General features: G+C 44.5%; 1 protein-coding gene across 4 annotated transcripts in view; it reads left to right on the forward strand.

Annotated features, from left to right (window-relative positions):
• CRTC1 (CREB regulated transcription coactivator 1) overlaps positions 1–19188 on the forward strand; it is a 364358-nt gene that overhangs the window by 270510 nt on the left and 74660 nt on the right. For all 4 annotated transcript variants that reach the window (XM_086947032.1, XM_086947030.1, XM_086947029.1 and 1 more), the window contains one exon: positions 4876–5096. In XM_086947032.1, the coding sequence (XP_086803158.1) occupies positions 4876–5096 (221 nt within the window). The remainder of the gene's footprint in view (positions 1–4875; positions 5097–19188) is intronic.

The raw sequence follows: 19188 nt of genomic DNA on the forward strand, positions 1-19188 counted from the left end.
TGTGAATAGGTGCCAAAAACCTTGTGAACAACTGGGCGTCAAGGAACATCTAGCCCCATTGAAACAGCACACAAAAAGGTCCTGGTAGACAAAGAAAAGCGACAAATTTTGGGAGGTACAGGGGAACAAAAGAAATCATAGTGGTGAGGGGACTCTCAGAAGCAGACGGGTCTAACAATGTGGATGACACCAAAGTCCACTTCCAGCTGGAAAATAAATTCGGAAACAAGACTATCATCACTTTTTTTCCCCCTGACCGCATTCTTTGGGACAAAAGAGAGACGTGTATATGCATCAGTGGAGCCAAGATTTAGACCCTGACCCTGGAGGAGGTGAGCACAAGCCATTGCAATTTAATTGGCCAGTAAATCTAGAAACACCGGAATCTGTTTTGTAGAAAGAAAAGAACCTGCAGTGCATTTCAATGTACCCCTTCCAGTGATCCTGACCAAAGTATTTCACTGGTAAGTAGTCATCAGAGGTTTTAATCTGCTTCTCTTCTTACACTGGAAAACCACAGCTCAAGGCGACCAGCAAGTAGAAATAGCAAGACCCTTGGTTGATGTCAAATACTTCTTGCACATCATCCTGACCCAGAGGTCTTGTCTACTCTGAGCTCAACTGAACCAAGGCAGAATTCATGTTTTTTACCCAGGACAGCAACAAGAAATGGTACAAACATGGATCAATGATATGAGCCTTTGCAGCTTTGAACCCTAACTTCGCTGAAAACTAAGCCTCTTGGATTCACCTTGGACCTTAAGCTCCATTAGCACATTGCCAAGAAAACCGAGACGGCCTGATATCTGCTCCCTCTTCAAAAGAAAGAGAAACAATTTCTTCCAGAAAGTGACTTCAGGTCCATCCTCATACACTCCCATCGGGATGGTGCTTCATGGTTTCCCAGACTTCACAGTGGCACCATTTAAGGACATCCTACATTGCACAGCACTTCTCATGCATGTTCTGAAGAACTGTGATCACATCACCCCTATGGTACTTCATTGGCTTCCCTTGCTGGACTGCACCCTTTTCAAAACTTGTTGCATCGTGTACAAAGCTATCACAACCAAACCCTCCTATTAACTAGCAGATAACCGCACCATGTCTGGTAGTTGTCAGCATACATGCAGCATAGTCATCATCAGACTAAGAAGTGTAAAAACACAGAAACTAACAAGGGAGCTGGCCGTTACTATGTGTGCATCCAGGATCTGAAACAGTATTCCCTTATCCATTACTACTGACCTAAATCTTTGAAGAACTCTACATCACAATTAGGCTTTCCTGTTTTCAGTTTCTATTGTTGATAAATACTTTTTGTTTTTGTGTTTTCAATACCTTAAAAAACAGTGTTTTTCAGTGGTTACAAATTTTCGGGAAATTGAGAACAAAAACAGTGTTTTTCCAGTGTTTATGGAACGTTTTGCTTTTATTATTGCTTGCTTTCTGCACTGATAGTGCATGTGTATGACAATGTGCATACAGAGTGTATGAGGTTCAAATACATTTTTACAAATCAAACTTAATTTTAGTGCACCATACAATACTTCTTTAGTGAGTCTTTGGTCATGCACACTCGCTCTTTCCTTCCCATGTAAACATTTATCTGTGAAAAGGCCCTCTCAACATTGACACTTGAGACAGGCAGCGCCAAAACAGCCAGTACGCAATTTGCTAACTCTGGCCATTGACATAGCTTGCCATGCGAATACTGGTGCATCTGAAGATTGTGATTCTCTGGGACAGGTTCTGCAAAATATGCATTTAACTGGGCGCATATGCCCTCAGTTATTGAGGCAGTCAAAAATTAAGCAGTTCTTTACAAAGTCCGGAGAAAATTCCCATTTAAGGAAAAGATCTAGAACTTGTACAGAGTACCTCAGTGAGGCTTCTTTGATTTCAAATGCCATGGGTGGTGAAGGGAGAGGTCTATTCATCATTGCCAGCCATTTCTCATGCACTGTAAAATGACATTTCCTGAGTTTTTCCTCGACATTTCTTTGCTTATCAGGTGGCAAGAACTGTAACATGGAACATGTTGCAGTGCCAAAGTCACTAAAAGTGTCGCCCAGCCAACTCACAAGGAGATGTTTCACATCTACGCTAATTACGCTTGGTAGACAAGGGTATTTTCAGACTCTAGTTTTTTTTATTATGTTCACTACAGCAATCATGTTTTCCTGTAAAATCTAAGTATGCAGTAGAGTGTACTTCTTTTCACGTCAGTATGAATATGCAACTAAAGATCCTCACATTTCTTGACTTTTGGCATCATCACTAAGCACCAATTCTGTAAACGGTTGCGACATGGATAATATAGCATTCACAGTCTTTAGGACGGAGAACCACCGGCTAAAAGACACTGTTGGGATTACTCTTTCATTGATGCCACACAAAGCACAAAATGAGAAATATTTGCGTTTTAGTTCCCACGCATAATGAAACAGTGCACCAGAATAGACTACAAAGTCAATAGCATTTTTCATTAACTCTGAAGATTGTAAAGATGCTTTCAGCATGCCATCTGGCAAGTGGCAAGGATCTCTTACAGGGAAGCACTTCAGCTCAGGTACTGATTTTGACAGGTCATCACACAACCTTTTCATATACGTAGATGAATTACTGCAAATAAAAACCATATCCTCAAATCTTTGTTCAACTTGGTAAGAACTTTTAGCAGCAGCATTCCAAGTGACACTGCATTCCATTTTTATTCCAACTATCCCAGATGCTTGGTGACAGCACTCTTCTCATATATACCTGTCACTACACCTTGCATTGAATGTTTAAAGCCTAGAGTGTTTGGCAATTCACCTACTATCAATAATGACTCACTGGAAAAGGGGCTGATGTATCAAAGGGTTTCACCTATTCTTTGTCAGTGGTTAAATGTGATGGTACATATTGGAAAGGATTCATACGATACCAGCCATTTTACCTATCAGTGAAATAATCAAATGTATTTCCTGATTCTCCACAGTCTATAAAATAATTAAATAAGACCTAAAACATGCTTCTAAACCCTGCATCATTAGGACAAAGGCCACAAAATGGAAAAAAACAAAAAGAAGACTAAACAATATTTTAGTGACATCCCTAAACAACAAAACACCTTCAGGAAGAAATAGAAATAACTTTCACTCACCTTTTTCTTTCTTTAATGGCATTTAGTTTGTGGTTGCAAAGGTGTTTTTTCGGTGTTTATATGTTTATACTGGTGAGGGCTATTTTCCTTTTGGTGGGGTTTTATCAGTTATTATAGGTTCAAACCTAAAACCGGACAGCCTTATCACAATGCATTAAACAATACACTCTCTATGCCAAGATCAACCAAAAACTCATCAAACGTCTGCAGAAGATTGGGAACTCTCAACCTCGTAGGCTACACTCACATCACATCACAGCACACCTGAAGGAGCTCCAAGCTCCACTGGCTCTACATTTAAACACGAGCACGATTTACACTCCTCACCCACACACTCAAGACACTACCTAACGCTGGTCCAGCAGATCTCAACAAGCGTAAACCATATCCAGCGGTCACGTCTTCTCCTACATCGCTCCTAAAGCATGGAACGCCCTGCTGCTGCACATAAGATCCTCCCACTCACATCTTGAATTTCACAAGATGAATACCTGGCTTTTCAAGTAGTCCCAGTTGGCACCTAGGTGTTTCTGGACTCACACTTGCTTAGCGCCAGGATACCCTCCTGGATGATAGTGCGCTTTGCAACTCTGCATAATGTAACCTAACACATACATTAGTACACCCAGCTACCGCTTCTATCACTGATTGACTTCATACTGGTCTTTGACCCCTGTACAGTGTTAAAAATACCATATTCATACAGATCTTGGTGGTATTCATGGACTATAGTAATGACATGTCACGCAGGCTCCTGAAGAATTACACTTGCATTCTGCAAGGTTTACAGGGCCAGGCAGCCTGAATGTGGTTCACTATTCAATGGTTTAGTGGATGCAAGAAAAAAAGAAGACAATCTTATCTACTGTTAATGAACCTCACTAGGGAGATGGCGCAGGGATACCTGCAGAAATTGGCAGCGCACAATGCCCCTTCCAGAATCATGTGTTCATTAAAAGCATATCTGTTCAGCCTTTCTACTTTCAAGAAGCTGAAACACAATGGGGACCCCCTGGAATTACTGGGACCCAAACTGTACTTTGTGTCCTTGCATTTAGGTGTAACCTCAAAAAATGTGCTGTTCATACTTGCTACATCTTTCTACATCCAAGGTCATAACTAAATAATAATGCTGGTGGTCTTCCCTACCTGAAACTGGATTCTAAACTGCCCCATCCCTGCGCTCATACAATCTTTGCAAATCATGAACACCAGCATCTGCCTTGATCTGCGGGAGACAATCAGTGGTTCATAAAACGCATACATCGTACAAAATGCTGCTTCAGTCCTGTGAGGAACCCACCTTCACTGATGATTCTTCATTTGTCAGCTGTAGGAATGGTTGAACATTGATTTAAAGATGAGAACAGATGCTCTAGTCGTGTTGCAAATGTATGTTCATTTTAAATTTAAGCAGTTTTATCTAATTATAGATTTTGGATTTTTAACTTCTAGAAGAAAAGTCAACAGTTTTATGATCCTATCACTGCATCACATGTTTTGCTTGCAGTGGTTCATCAGAACCATTTGTCCCATTCCAAGATGGTGTTCATTTCTTGTGAAATTTTTTTCATCAATTCAAATAAATTATCTCATCTATTTTTCCAGTATTTAATAATGACAGACCTATTCCAGACAGAAAAAAATCTAGTTGCATTAATCATGAAGACCTTATTTAAGATCATTAAATTAGTAACAAGTAAACTTTCTTCTTCTTTTAAATTAAGCATCTATCCATCGTCCGAACAGGAAAACAACTCTTCCTTGGTTCCTGCTGCCCACAACACCGGTGGCTCCTTACCTGACCTGACAAACATGCATTTCCCTTCTCCTCTACCAATCCCATTGGATCCGGAGGAAACTGCGTTCCCGTCTCTGAGTAGCTCAAGCAGCACCGGTAATCTTTCGACGACTATGAACCACATGGGAATCAACACTGCCGGTCAAGGTGATCACAACTTCTTTTTAATACAGACAAATCTTTGTGCCTTTTAAGAAGTGTGCTTTTTTGTTAAAAGGTTGTATTGAATGAATTCAACTTGCAATGGCAGTGTCTTAAATTAGCACATAATACTGATCAAGAAAATACTGTACTGTGAGAATAAATGATGAATGCACATGAGCACTAAAAAACCTTAGGATTAGATTGGAGATCTAATTAATACATATAAATGAGACTTTAGAGCACAGGTAGATTTGGAGAGTAAGCACCTGAGAATTCTTTTTGAATATCTTAACTATAGTATACAGCATATTGCAAAAAAGAAAGTAGGTTTGCTTGACTATGCATGAGGCTCCATATATTGAGGTCCCTTAATCATTTCGGTTTGTGATGTTTGTGTGAACTGTTGGAGAGTAAAAATATTCAACTATTAAGAAACTTGTTCTCATTGTGTAGGCTAACCACATGTGCATCAGAATTGGTTCTGTTTTATTTCTGAAATGTATATATATATAATGCTGATCACTGTGGCATCTTTTACTGAATGCATATGAAATTTGCTATGTATTTAGCAAGTTTAATCTTCTGTGGTAATGACAAGCCCAGTCTCCTTTTTCGTTACTATTGATAGATACTCCAATACACTTTTCTTGACAGCAAATATAGTTTACATTTTACACAATGAAAAAAGTCTGTATCCGCACATAGCAATACATATTTTGTTTCTGTCAGGAAGTTGCTGCTTGTCAGGCTGTCTCGTAGTGAACTCTCTCTTCAGTGTGTCAACTGAGGGTTCACACCTATTGTCGCCCTGAAAAGTGTCTTAGAATGTAGTGTGTTCCCACAATTATGTTGATCACGTTACTGTTACATGTGCTACATCTGGATGTCTCCATTAGATTTGAGTGTTTTCTCAAAAATCAGCTTGTTTCAGGTCTTTCCATCTGTTATTTTTATTTCCCTGTCTTCTTGGCTAATTTCTCATGTTCATATTCTTCCTCTGTACTGAAGTTTATTTTCTCACGGAACAACTCCCCACATAGGATGCTCTATTTAATACTTCCAAGTGTTGACTTTTCCCATGTCGTAAACTATAACCTGCAGTGTATTCGGTAAAGCAGATTTGTAGTAGAGCTCCCTTATTTACCTCCGCTCTGACAACAGGACACTCTACAGCTTTACAGCTAATATTGGTTGTATTCAACATTCAAGTCATTCTTACTGATATTGTCCGCAAACTCAGTCACTTATCTTTGTGTCCCCGGATATGCCACAAATAATTTATCTATCATAGTCAAACTACAATGTATATAGTTTAAAAATACACTTGCATAGCTGGGCTTGAAACAGGTTGTGCACAGTATGGCTTTGTTGTTCACCTCATATATGGTTGGGCACAGGGGCTTTGGCCTGTAGCCAACTCCTACTGTGCCTGAATGACGGCATCAGTGATGTCATTTAGTGATGTCAGGTGCCATCGCTGGTGTCATTGAAGATGTAATTTGCAAAGTCCTAAGCAGTGCATGATGGGGGCATGAGTTAAGGTGAGTTTTGAAATTTCTCCCATGGGGACTGGGGATTGGCTGCAGAGCCTCACCCATTCCAGGCCCTGCAGACAATCACCTGTGTGTGCAATCTTCAATTCTGTGCAGCGCAGCAGGGTTGATCCAAAGACCTAGCCTCCAGTTATGCACTGCGCCCAACTCTCCGTGTACTACAAACCAATACAGTGTACAGCCTTTTGCTGTGCACAGCAGAGGTTTGCATAAGAGCCTGGACTGCAGCCAGACTCTACTGCCATCCTACCGTGGGTGGTAATGTGCTGAGAACTTTTTAATACAGGATTCCGAATTCTTACACTGTATTTGTGAATCTTGTGGGCCAGGAGGTTCCATGATTCACAGATGCAGAGTAGGAATCGCAAATCATTTTTTATTTTTTTATATAATTATTTTGCTGCCCTGGATACCTCTTTAAGGATCCCCAAATGGGGTCACCGTAAATTCACCTTCCCCCGTTTTTTTTTAAAATCTCCTAGCATTATGCTTAGTGTACCATTTTGGGTAACTGCAATGATCACACATTTTTCTGTGACGACTAGTCTACCATAATACTGCAGTTTGCAAATCTGCAGCAGGTTTAGCAAATCCTCAAGAGACGCCAGGAGAAGAAGCTCGCCATGCCTCGTGATGTGCCTTTATTTTTCTGATTAAACTAGTGAATTTGTGGAGAATATATGAATTAAAAGTCCAGATAGATCTAAAATTCAACCTCATAATTCCTACAACGAAACATTTTTTAAATGCTGATTTCTCAAATCTACTGAGCAGATTTGTACCCAACCAGCTAAAGGCACTTCCACGAATTAATTTCTGTTTAGATGCCACGTTTGGTGTAATTCTGTTAGTTTTTTCTGTATTGAAGAACATTTATTCTGTGGGAGTTAAGCTGGGAAATTGAACGTTTGGGACTCCCTAACCACCCTAAACAGCTATTTTTTAGATGCTCATGATGAGTCTATGCAACTTGCCATGAACAACCCAAAGTGAATGTACTTTTTAAAAAAGTTTTATTTAAATTGGTCAAATGTAGCCAGTTATTTAAAAAAAAAATTTTTGTGGCTTTATGAAATATAGAATGGGACAATATTTTTTTAATACAGCCAGGAAAACAACTCCAGAGTTTCACAGCAAGGAAACTGACAGTGCACACCTAAAGAGAGTCACACCAGCACATGATACTGTGGACAAACTGAAGCAGTATCAGATTATTTTTGCTTGCTAAAAATTGATACTTCACTTCCAGGTCAGCTCTGGATCTACCCCCCTGACATCTTACTGTGCTATTCTACACTTTCTGCTTATCCTCTAGTTCACTCTGACTCATGCTGCAAGAAGAAAAGATGACCCATTTGCATCATTAAAAGCAGGTTACACTGAGAGTGCATATGAAACATTAAATAATGTATTAAACCTCTTGCATCCATACAAACTCGTCACAAAACACATGTAACATATTGTGCTCCATGAGTATTTGTATGTATTATAAAAACTTTGGCCACACAAATTCGCACAAATGCAGGCAACATCTTCACTCAGATGTACACCATAATACATATGGTTTCAATCAAAGTTTATTTTGACATAAGTCCTTAAAGCCGATACAAATCAACACCGCATTCGTAAATCACATGCATTCAAATATCTATTTAACTTCTTATGGGATTTATTTCAGATTTGTCCACATTTCTCGTAGAGCATAGAAAGCATCCTAAAATCACAATTTCTTTGGGAAAATAAACACTAGTTAAAACTATCAATGTACGAAAGAGCAAAACAAAATCCATTAAAATCATTAATTCATGATAATCCATTCTTCTCAACAATTTAAAAAAGCGCCCAAATCCACAATTACATTTAAAAAGTGAATACTCACTAAAACATCAATTGCAAGAAAGAGACAATGCACCATATTTAAAAAATAATGGTCTTAAAAATGTCCTGCGCTTATTTAAAGGAAGGGGGCAATCAATCAGTACATGCATAGTAGTGCATTTTCTTTCTAAAGTGCATATCCAATATTCTTTTTTTTTCCCCTGATTTTTTTCTTTCAATCAATCAAATTATAACAGAGCCTTGAAGGGATTAAGACCTATTCTGGATTCACAAGATGGAGGATCACACAAACAACGTATCGTCCTAACTTGTTATTCCAAATGTAATAAATGTAATAAAGTTCATTGAGTCACACAAAGCAACAGTTCTCGCTGTTGAGATACATAAAAGTTATCATCAATATATGGGACAACATGAATATCAATATGTCAATAAACCGAGGAGAGATTTTCCATGATTTCTTTTTCTTTCTTTTTATTTGTGTTGCAAGTGTGTAATCAAAAACGACTTGACACAAATCGTATAGAGCCTACGCGTTTCGCCCCTATTTCACAGGACTTCTTCAGGGCTGTTTAAAAAAACACATACAAAAAGCAATTTTAAAAACCAGTCAAGACGACCCAATGTGATTGAAGGTGCATTGGAACAGTATGATGTGGACAGTGTTGGGTTTTTATTAGGTTTAAGAATTAAGGAAGCTGTCTTCCTCTATAGCTGAGGTCACTTCTTTATACCTGATGTCGATATTGTGTTTATGTCCTTCCTTCCATCCTATTGTAAAGCTCTCTGATATCCCTCAGGATCTTGTTCGCGCTATATAAAACTTTATAAATAAATAAATAAAAACAAGTACAAACAAGAACACAATAGGTGACAACCACATTTAATACAATATATACACACCACATACATAAACATTAAAAGTAACCATTGTGTAATTCACCAAGGCATTAAAAGTAACCATTGTGCATTCCACTAAAAATGTATAATTTAGTGTATGTCATATATGTTATGTCATATATTTTATGATATGAACATTCAAAATAGTACAGATTTCCACATGGTGAAAGGCAAGCTTGTAACCTATTGGACCAGAGCCATACGTAGAAATATCTCCTTAAAAGTTATACCAATACATAGGTACCACCATTTCATGCCCCAAACCACCTCCCTATCAGGAAGTTGTCGAGCCATTACTAGCATGTTTGGTCTAAGACACTGTTTCTACAGATACATATCCTCCTTTTCTAGACAAGCTCTTATCTCATTACCCTATCAAGTCCTCTTGTCCCCATTTGACCTATCTGTAACTCTGAGCTATTCATTACACATTTCTTAGTGTAGGCGCACCGTCCTGTCGAATAATGATCACAATATCATAATAGGCAGTCTGAACTTACCAAACTAGTCAGATGAATTTGTCCAACTCATGGATGTTAACACAATGAGGCATTCTCTTTGGTTGACTCACTCTATTTTATTAGGTAGCTAATGAACAAGAGATCAATAAACCCAACTACAGCCAACTCTCATTAGACCATACCCTATAGCCACTAAGAAGCACTCCATCAGTCAACCTTAGCTTTCTTTTCTTCATTATGCAATAACGGAACCATCCATCAAATGATTCAAAGTGAATGCTCACCACCGTGGTCTACAAATAAAAAGACAAGAAGGTCAAGTGTCCCTAACTAACCAGCAAGATGTCAAAAACCTTTAAACATTGAACCTTTGAACGTACCGGTTTCTCTTTTCTGTTGTCATTCCATCAAGAAATTTCTTTATGCTCCACACTCTAAATCAATAAAATCATCAAACAACCGGCCACATAATAATACTGTTCCTCAGGTTCGAGGCATGTGGGCTGCTGAATTCATATCTGTGCATAGTCCGCCACCTAGTGTTGGGTCCGGATGATTGCACATTGTTGTCCTGGAAGAGTCTTCGAAGTATCACGAGATAGGTGGCTCCTCCCCTGGACTACAGTGCGCATGGGCATCGCCTCCATCCCCAGATTGTTTTTTTCCGCCATTGGGTTCGGATGTGTTTTCGGTTCCCTCTATCGGAACCGATAGTTGTTCTAATTTTACTCGAGACCAAAAGGTCTTTAGGCTGGGCGTCGGTATAGTTGCGTTCGGGTTTCTTACTGACTCTCAGCTCCGATCTCCTACTGCCCTTCCACGTGCTTTCGACGCGGACGGGCCTACACTACACCCTTTGCTATGGAGCGGACTCCATTCAAGAAGTGTCCGCTGTGTCACTCTAAATATTCGCACCTCGACGTGCACCCCGTGTGCAATACATGCTTGTCACCGGATCACCGTGAAGACACCTGCATGGCGTGTTCGAAATTTAGGAGTAAGAAAACTTTAAAGATTCGCCGGGCTAATCGGCTCCAGGCTCAATTGTCGGCTTCGGCACCCCCACCTGATGACATCTTCCAGGAATCTGTTGAGGGAGAAGACAACGTACAAGGGTCGGACTCTGGCCCCGCGTCCGAGGAAGAGACCGGCGACGCGGGTGATGAGGCCTACGACGAAGTCTCCGACGAGGTAGGGGACGACGAACTGGCTTGTCCCACGATGGGAGATAGCTCGGAGGAAGAGCATCCCCAACAAGACTCCGGGGTTACTCCCCGTCATACGGCCCAGGTCGAGGGATCGCCTTCGGGCCTTACCCAAGATCTAACTATGAGTCCTACGTCCCCGCCTCCGGGCCCGGTCACGGACATTTCTACGAAGAAACCGAAAGTGAAGCCAACTGGTCTCGCACCCTCGGATGCGAAACCGAAACCGAAAGTGGCGTTGGTGAAGAAGGTTCTGGAGGCGTCAACTTCCACGAAACCCAAAATGGCCGACTTGAAGAGCCACGCCAAAATGGCCGACCAGAAGAGCCACGCCAAAATGGCCGACCCGAAGCCCTCTGGGTCGGCGCCGAAGGTGAAGGCCTCCGACGCGGCTGCATCGGCACCGAAAGGGGTCGTGGACCCGAAGACGTCTTCGAAGAAGCGTCACGCCGACGGTGCGCCTGGCCATGGGGCGTCGGCCCCGAAGAAGAGGCCTATCGGCGATCGGGCTCTCGAAGTCGACGAGTCGCTCGAGCCGGTTCAGCCCTCGGCGTCCCTTACAAGGAAGGTGGGGGAATCCTTAAAGCGGATCCAACAGTCCACTGTGGTTCCCAGCCAGGACACTGTAGTGCCTCGACCCACGCAGAAGCCTGCTAAGGAACAAACGCCCATTCGTTTTACCCTTCCACCCAAAACGGCGCCGAAGGCCTTCGCGCCGAAACAGGGCGGACACTCACAGGAGGTATTGACGCCGAAAGCTGCCCTGGTGGTGTCGAAGCTTCGGCTCCAGCCGCTTGCGGTGGAGGAACGTCGTGAGGTGATCATCGACGCCAACACCGGAAAATTGTCGCTCCTCAAACGAAAGATTACGTCGGAGCCGGCCTTGGAACCTTTTAGGATTCCACTCAAGAACAAGAGGTACTCTGCGGACTCTTCGGCTCTGATGGAACCTCTGTCTCCACAAGCCCCGGAACACTCGCCGGCCCATTCCCCCGCGCCTTATGTGGACGAGGACGAGTACACCTATCCTGCGTACTCGGATCCGGAAGAGGAGCATGTGCCCTGGACAGCGGGAGGCGACGCAGACGACCCGCAGTCGGGTCAGGACACTCAACTTTTCGCCGCAAAGACGTCCCCGACAGAGGACTCGGCGGCCTTCAATGCCCTAATAGAGAGAGCTGCAGCGAACCATGACGTCGAACTGCACTCGGACCCCGTGGATGCGGACTTCTTAGTCGACACCTTCTCGGTAGCCGAAAAACAAGTCAAGACACTACCGATGCTTAAAGGGGTGCTGAAGCATGCCCAGGAGGTATTCAAGGAGCCCACCCGGGCGCGGGTGGTCAATCCTCGCATCGACAGAAAATATAAAGCGGCGCCCACGGATCCCACGTATATTAAGGGACACTTACCATTGGACTCCCTGGTGGTGTCCAACGCTCGAAAGAGGGCGAATTCGCAGACTACTGGTGATGCTCCTCCCCCCAGACAAAGAGTCCAAGATCTTTGAGGCATCAGGCAAACGCATTGCTGCACAGGCAGCGAACATCTGGAGGATCTCTAACACTCAAGCCCTGCTTGCACGTTATGATAGGGCCCATTATGACACATTAGAGGCCATCCTGCAACACTTGCCTGACCAATACAAGGAGGCGGGGGAGATGCTCATTCAGAAGGGTAAACTCATTACAAATGCATCCATCAAATGTGCCCTAGATGTGGCAGACACTGCCTCCATGGCTATCAATACAAGCGTGTTACTTAGACGCCATGCCTGGCTTCGAATTTCGGGGTTCAAACCCGACATACAAACCACAATACTGGGTCAAACAGTGAATCCTGACCATCTGTTCGGCCCTGAGGTGGATGCCTCCTTAGAAAAGATGAAAAAAGATACCGAAACTGCCAAGTCTATGGGGGCTTTACAAAGTCAGCAGTTTCGGGGTGGTTCCTTTCGCCGCTCCAATTCAAGAGGCACCTCGAGGGGCCAGGCATCCCAGTCCACGCAATACTACAAGGGTAACACCCAGTCCTCGTATAACAACAACAAGGGCAGGGGTGGCTACAGAGGCAATAATATCAAAGGCAGGGGACGTGGAAACAATGCCTCCAGGTCCACCACCTCCAACAAGCAGTGACATCTTGTCACTTCCCCCCGATCACACGACACCTGTCGGGGGGAGACTCCAGCAGTTCCTGCCGGCGTGGAGGTCCATCACCACGGACAGGTGGGTGAGGTCTCTTATCCAGTACGGGTACTGTCTAGAACTTACGTCCATTCCACCGGACATACCGCCAAGAAGCCGTGCTATGTCCGACGAGCACTTGACCTTGTTGCAGCAAGAAGTACTGGTCATGCTGCAAAAAGGGGCGATAGAGCTCGTTCCATTGCAAGAACGGGGAACGGGGGTTTACTCCCTGTATTTTCTGATCCCCAAATAGGACGGATCACTCAGGCCGATCCTGGACCTCAGGCCCCTGAACTGGTACATCAACTCGGAGCACTTCCATATGCTCACATTGCAGCAGGTGCTTCCCCTGCTTCAACAGGGGGACTTCCTAGCAACGCTGGATCTGAAGGATGCCTATTTCCATATTCCCCTGCATCCTTCCCACAGAAAGTATCTCAGATTCACGATCTTAGACCAGCATTACCAGTTCAGAGTCCTGCCGTTCGGGGTCACCACGGCACCGAGAGTATTTACGAAATGCCTAGCGACTGTGGCGGCGCATCTCCGTCGCCAGCACGTCCATGTCTTTCCATACCTAGACGACTGGCTTATTCAGGCAAAGACGGAACAGCAGTGCGTAGACCACGTGTCACGCACCATTCACCTCCTGCACGATCTGGGATTCTCTCTGAACTACCCAAAGTCCCATCTCCAGCCCGCCCACGTGCGACAGTATCTGGGCGCGACAATCGACACTCTGGCAGCCACTGCGCAGCCGAGTTCAGTGAGAATCGCCAGTATCCAGGCGCTGATCCAACGATTCAGACCCCAACACTCGCTTCCAGCGAAGGTGTTCATGCAGTTGATAGGCATGATGGCCTCCTGCATCTCCATTGTCCCGCACGCGAGACTACATATGCGTCCGCTTCAGGAGTGCCTGGCACGTCAGTGGACTCAGGCTCATGGGCAACTGACAGACCTAGTGTTGGTGAGCGGTCGGGCGTACAACTCTCTGCATTGGTGGAATCCACAAAACCTTTGCAAGGGCCGACCATTCCAAGAGCCTGTCCCACAGATCATCCTGACGACGGACGCCTCTCTCCAGGGATGGGGAGCACATGTACTCCACTACACTGTGCAGGGACTATGGACACTTCAGCAAAGGAAGATGCACATCAATGTGTTGGAACTGATGGCAATCTTCATGGCCTTAAAGGCGTTCAAAGTACATCTGTGCAACAAGGTCGTGTTGATCCGGACAGACAACATGACGGCCATGTACTACATCCAGAAGCAGGGAGGTACACACTCTCCACAGCTGTCTCATCTGGCTCAGAGCATGTGGAAGTGGGCCATTCAGAGGAACATCTTCCTCATGGCAGAACATCTCCCAGGCAAGGACAATCAAATGGCGGATCTGCTCAGCAGGCACAGCCATCAGATGCACGAGTGGGAGATACATCCATCAGTACTCCAACCGTACTTCCAAAGGTGGGGTCATCCAGAGATAGACCTGTTCGCCACAAAGGAGAACGCAAAATGCCAAAGCTTCGCCGCCAGATTCCCACACCCCCAATCACAGGGCAATGCGATGTGGATGAACTGGTCAGGCAGATTTGCGTACGCTTTTCCCCCAGCACCTCTGATACCGCTGGTGGCACGCAAGCTCAGGCAACACTCGATGACGCTCATCCTGGTTGCTCCAACGTGGGCTCGCCAACCATGGTACACCACGTTTCTGGAACTCTCCGTGGTACCGCATCAAAGGCTTCATCTCACTCCCAGCCTTCTGACGCAGAGCCATGGCGACATTCAGCACCCAGATCCGCAACAGCTCAACCTGGCGATCTGGCTCCTGAAGTCCTAGAGTTTGGCTACCTCAATCTGCCTCCCGATTGCATGGACATCATTCGGGAGGCAAGGAAGCCCACTACTAGAGCTTGTTATGCGGCTAAATGGAAGAGGTTTGTCGTCTACTGCGTGGAGCACAGCATTGACCCGCTAGACGCTTCCATTCAAAACATCATATGTTACCTCTTTCACCTGTATCGTTGTAATCTAGCTTACTCTTCCATCCGCATTCACCTGTCGGCTATGGCAGCATACCTCCAGAATAGGCAGCACCTGTCACTCTTTAAGGTCCCTGCTATCAAGGCTTTTCTGGAAGGACTCAAAAGGGTCATTCCACCAAGGACTCCACCAGCTCCAGAATGGAACCTCAATGTGGTTCTTACAAGGCTGATGGGTCCTCCCTTTGAGCCACTGCACTCTTGTGAGCTCCAGTTTTTAACTTGGAAGGTTGCGTTCTTAGTAGCAATCACATCGCTACGGAGGGTTAGCGAACTGCAGGCGCTCACCATCCAAGAACCTTTCTTCCAGGTACATGCTAACAGGGTGGTGCTCCGCACTAACCCTAAGTTCTTACCCAAAGTGGTCTCACAGTTTCACATAAACCAAACAATTGAATTGCCGGTGTTTTTCCAAAACCCAGAGACGCTGGCGGAGCGTATGCTCCACACCCTTGATGTGAAGAGGGCCTTGATGTACTATGTGGACAGGACAAAAGATTTCCGCAAAACCAAACAACTTTTTGTTGCTTTTGCCACACAACACAAGGGAAATGCAATCTCCAAAGCAGGAATCGCTAGATGGATAGTAAAGTGCATTCAGATCTGCTACGCTAAAGCTAAGCGCACTCTCACTATCCCACCGAGGGCCCACTCCACTAGGAAGTTGGGGGCCTCTATGGCTTTCTTAGGTAACATTCCCTTAGAAGACATCTGTAGAGCAGCCACATGGTCTACCACTCATACTTTCACTAAGCACTACTGTGTAGACGTGCATTCAAAACAACAGGCAGCTGTTGGTCAGGCTGTTCTAAAAACGCTTTTTCAGACTGCTGCAGCTGGCACGGGCGGCCGCCGCTAATGGAGGGACTGCTATGTATTCTATGCACAGATATGAATTCAGCAGCCCACATGCCTCGAACTGCAAATGCTACTTACCAGTATGCATCTGTTCTTGGCATGTAGGGCTGCTGACATTCATATCGCCCACCCTCCTCCCCGGCGCCTGTAGCAGCTGCAGTATGTATTCATATACACACATATGCTCATAGCATGGTCATCACTCACTTCTTCACTCCATCTCTGCCAATGGCTAAAAACAATCTGGGGATGGAGGCGATGCCCATGCGCACTGTAGTCCAGGGGAGGAGCCACCTATCTCGTGATACTTCGAAGACTCTTCCAGGACAACAATGTGCAATCATCCGGACCCAACACTAGGTGGCGGACTATGCACAGATATGAATGTCAGCAGCCCTACATGCCAAGAACAGATGCATACTGGTAAGTAGCATTTGCATTTCACTACACCCAGTCGCGTTTGATGTTCCCTAGAAAATCCATTTAAACCAGCGTTACCAACATATTTCATGTTCACCTAATAAAAAAACAAGTGACATTTCACATCTCCCCTAAACGCCTACTTTAAACGTGGCCAAAAACTCTCTCAAAAACCCAAGTGTAATGGAGAGGCTCATTGGCTACTCCAAACGCTAACACTCCAACCCAACCCGACTTCTATTTCAAATGCTACATGAGTGGTGCCAGCAATAGAACAGTGCAGCAAGCAAATACACTAAACTAACAAGCCCTCAGAATAGAAGAGAATCCATTCCCCATTACAACTATATCCACGTACCTGTACGTGTATGTCACGGGACATCGACTGACAAGGTGTGCAACCGAGTTGATGTCAAGATGCATTTTAAATACTCCACCCATTTAGCCAATAGGTTGAACTAACCACCTGACATTGGTCTACGTGTATCCCAAACTTTTTCAATCCGTCACGGCCATCTTGTTACAATGCCTAACACTTCAACTTACTTCTCAAAGTGTCACTAGTCGATTTCTAAAATACTGGGCTTTAAATTCACAGCCACTCACCAAAGTAGCATTGATGCTACTGTCTCTTCCTACATTTAAAATGTAAATGCAACTGATCAGTCCCTACCCAAAGGTAGAACTATTCACCTAACGTTGATCTAAATATATCCTGAACTTTTTTAATCCGTCACAGCCATCTGGTAACGCTAATTAACACATTAATTTACATCTCAAAGTGTCACTAGTTCATTCCAAAATGCTGGGCTTTAAATTCACAGCCATACACCAAAGTAATATTTATGCTACTGTCTCTTCCCACATTTATAATGTAAATCCAACTGATCAGTCCCTATCTGCAGTTTTTTATTAAAACATTCACGATTGTTAAGCAACTCTGGCGGCCATCTTTGAGCAGTGACTCTATTGTTTAAATATGTCAACATCAATAGCAGTGATACCCCATAATTACAAATACCCCAAAAGTTGCTCTTTTGGGTGTTCACCCTTTGAGTATAATACAAATGATAAGGTACGAAAGTCTATGATTGTAGAGTCCTTTTCTCGGCAATGCACAAGATACTACAACACGAAAACATCTATGAAACCACAGCGGCCATCTTAAAGCAGGGTCATAAACCTATATTTACACCTTATTACCAAGGGTATTCAGACCTCAAGGACTTTCTTCTTAAAAATATATATATATATATATATATATATATATATATATATATATATATATATATATATATATTTATGAGGATGATATTTCAGGTGGGAACTCTAAAGGACCCATATCATCATTGACTTTTCAGCCAATGACCCAAAAGAGCCTTCCAGAACAATACTCCAGCAAACTTGTTATATCGTATCGCCCTGATTATGGAATCATTAGAGAGTTACAGAAACAAGTGTCTATAAGAAATGGTGACACTCTTGTTGCCCTGATTATGGAATGTGAGAAAGTGCCATCTTTCTTGCCTTGGTATGCCCCCATTTATTTCTGAATTGCTGATGTGCTTTGACTGAGTGTGCCCTGGGCTCCTGCCAACCAGGTACCCAGGGCCTGTGTTCCTTCCCTAAAAACTGTGTTGAAACAAAACCCAAATGGCATCTCTGGCCACCTATCAGCCCCTAGTAAATGGTACCCTAGGTACCCAGGGCATGGTGACCAGAGAAGATCCCTAAGGGCTGCAGCACTTATTGTACCACCCTTAGGAGCCCTGTACCTGGGCACCCACCCACTGCCTTTGGCAGGGTGAGTGCCTAGGTACAGAACTAAACAAAGAGTCGACATGGCACACATCCCTGTATGCCATGCCCACAAACCCACTGACCTGGCATACATCAGTCACCCCTCTAGCTGGGAGCCCTATGCCAGTGGTGTGGGCCTAGGTGCATGAGCCCTGTGCCCCTACAGTACCCAGGGCCAATCCTGGGCACTGTAAGTACAGTGATGCCATTTAGAGTATATGGTGCTGGGAGGTTGTCATTACGAACTCCACAGTCCCATAATGGCTACACTGAAGTCTGATAAGTTTGGTACCAAACTTCTGAGCTCATTAAACCTGCACTGATGCCAGTGTGAGATTTAATGTAAAATGCACCAGAGGGCATCTTAGAGATGCCCCCTGAAAACCTAACTTACAATCCACGTCTGGCTGAGTGGCTGCCGAGGCTGCCACACAACAGACATGTTGCTGGACCCCTGGGTAGGACAGCCTCCGCTCTCCTGGGCCTGCAACAATGCACATACAGGGCAAGGTGCTAGGTCTCCTCCCCCAGGATGGGCAGGGGGAAGCTTCAAAGGCATGCCACCTCTATGAGCTTCTCCAGACCATTTGCTGCAACCATCCCCCACCAATCCTGCCCCCCACTCTGGCGAGAAGACTGGTGGGAAAAACTACGTCAGGAAGGGGGGGTGCCAGCCTGTGCCAACCCCACCCCTCGGGTGGGGGAGACGAGGTGAAGCATGACCCCTGGCTCCGGCCATCTTGAAGATGGGGAGCCCTGCCCAATCACAGCTAGGCTCCTGCCCCCCTCCCACAGGAGAGGAGCAGGCTAGGGGGTGTA

The sequence above is a fragment of the Lissotriton vulgaris genome, chromosome 12 (assembly GCF_964263255.1).
Source record: "Lissotriton vulgaris chromosome 12, aLisVul1.2, whole genome shotgun sequence".
Lineage (NCBI taxonomy): Eukaryota > Metazoa > Chordata > Amphibia > Caudata > Salamandridae > Lissotriton > Lissotriton vulgaris.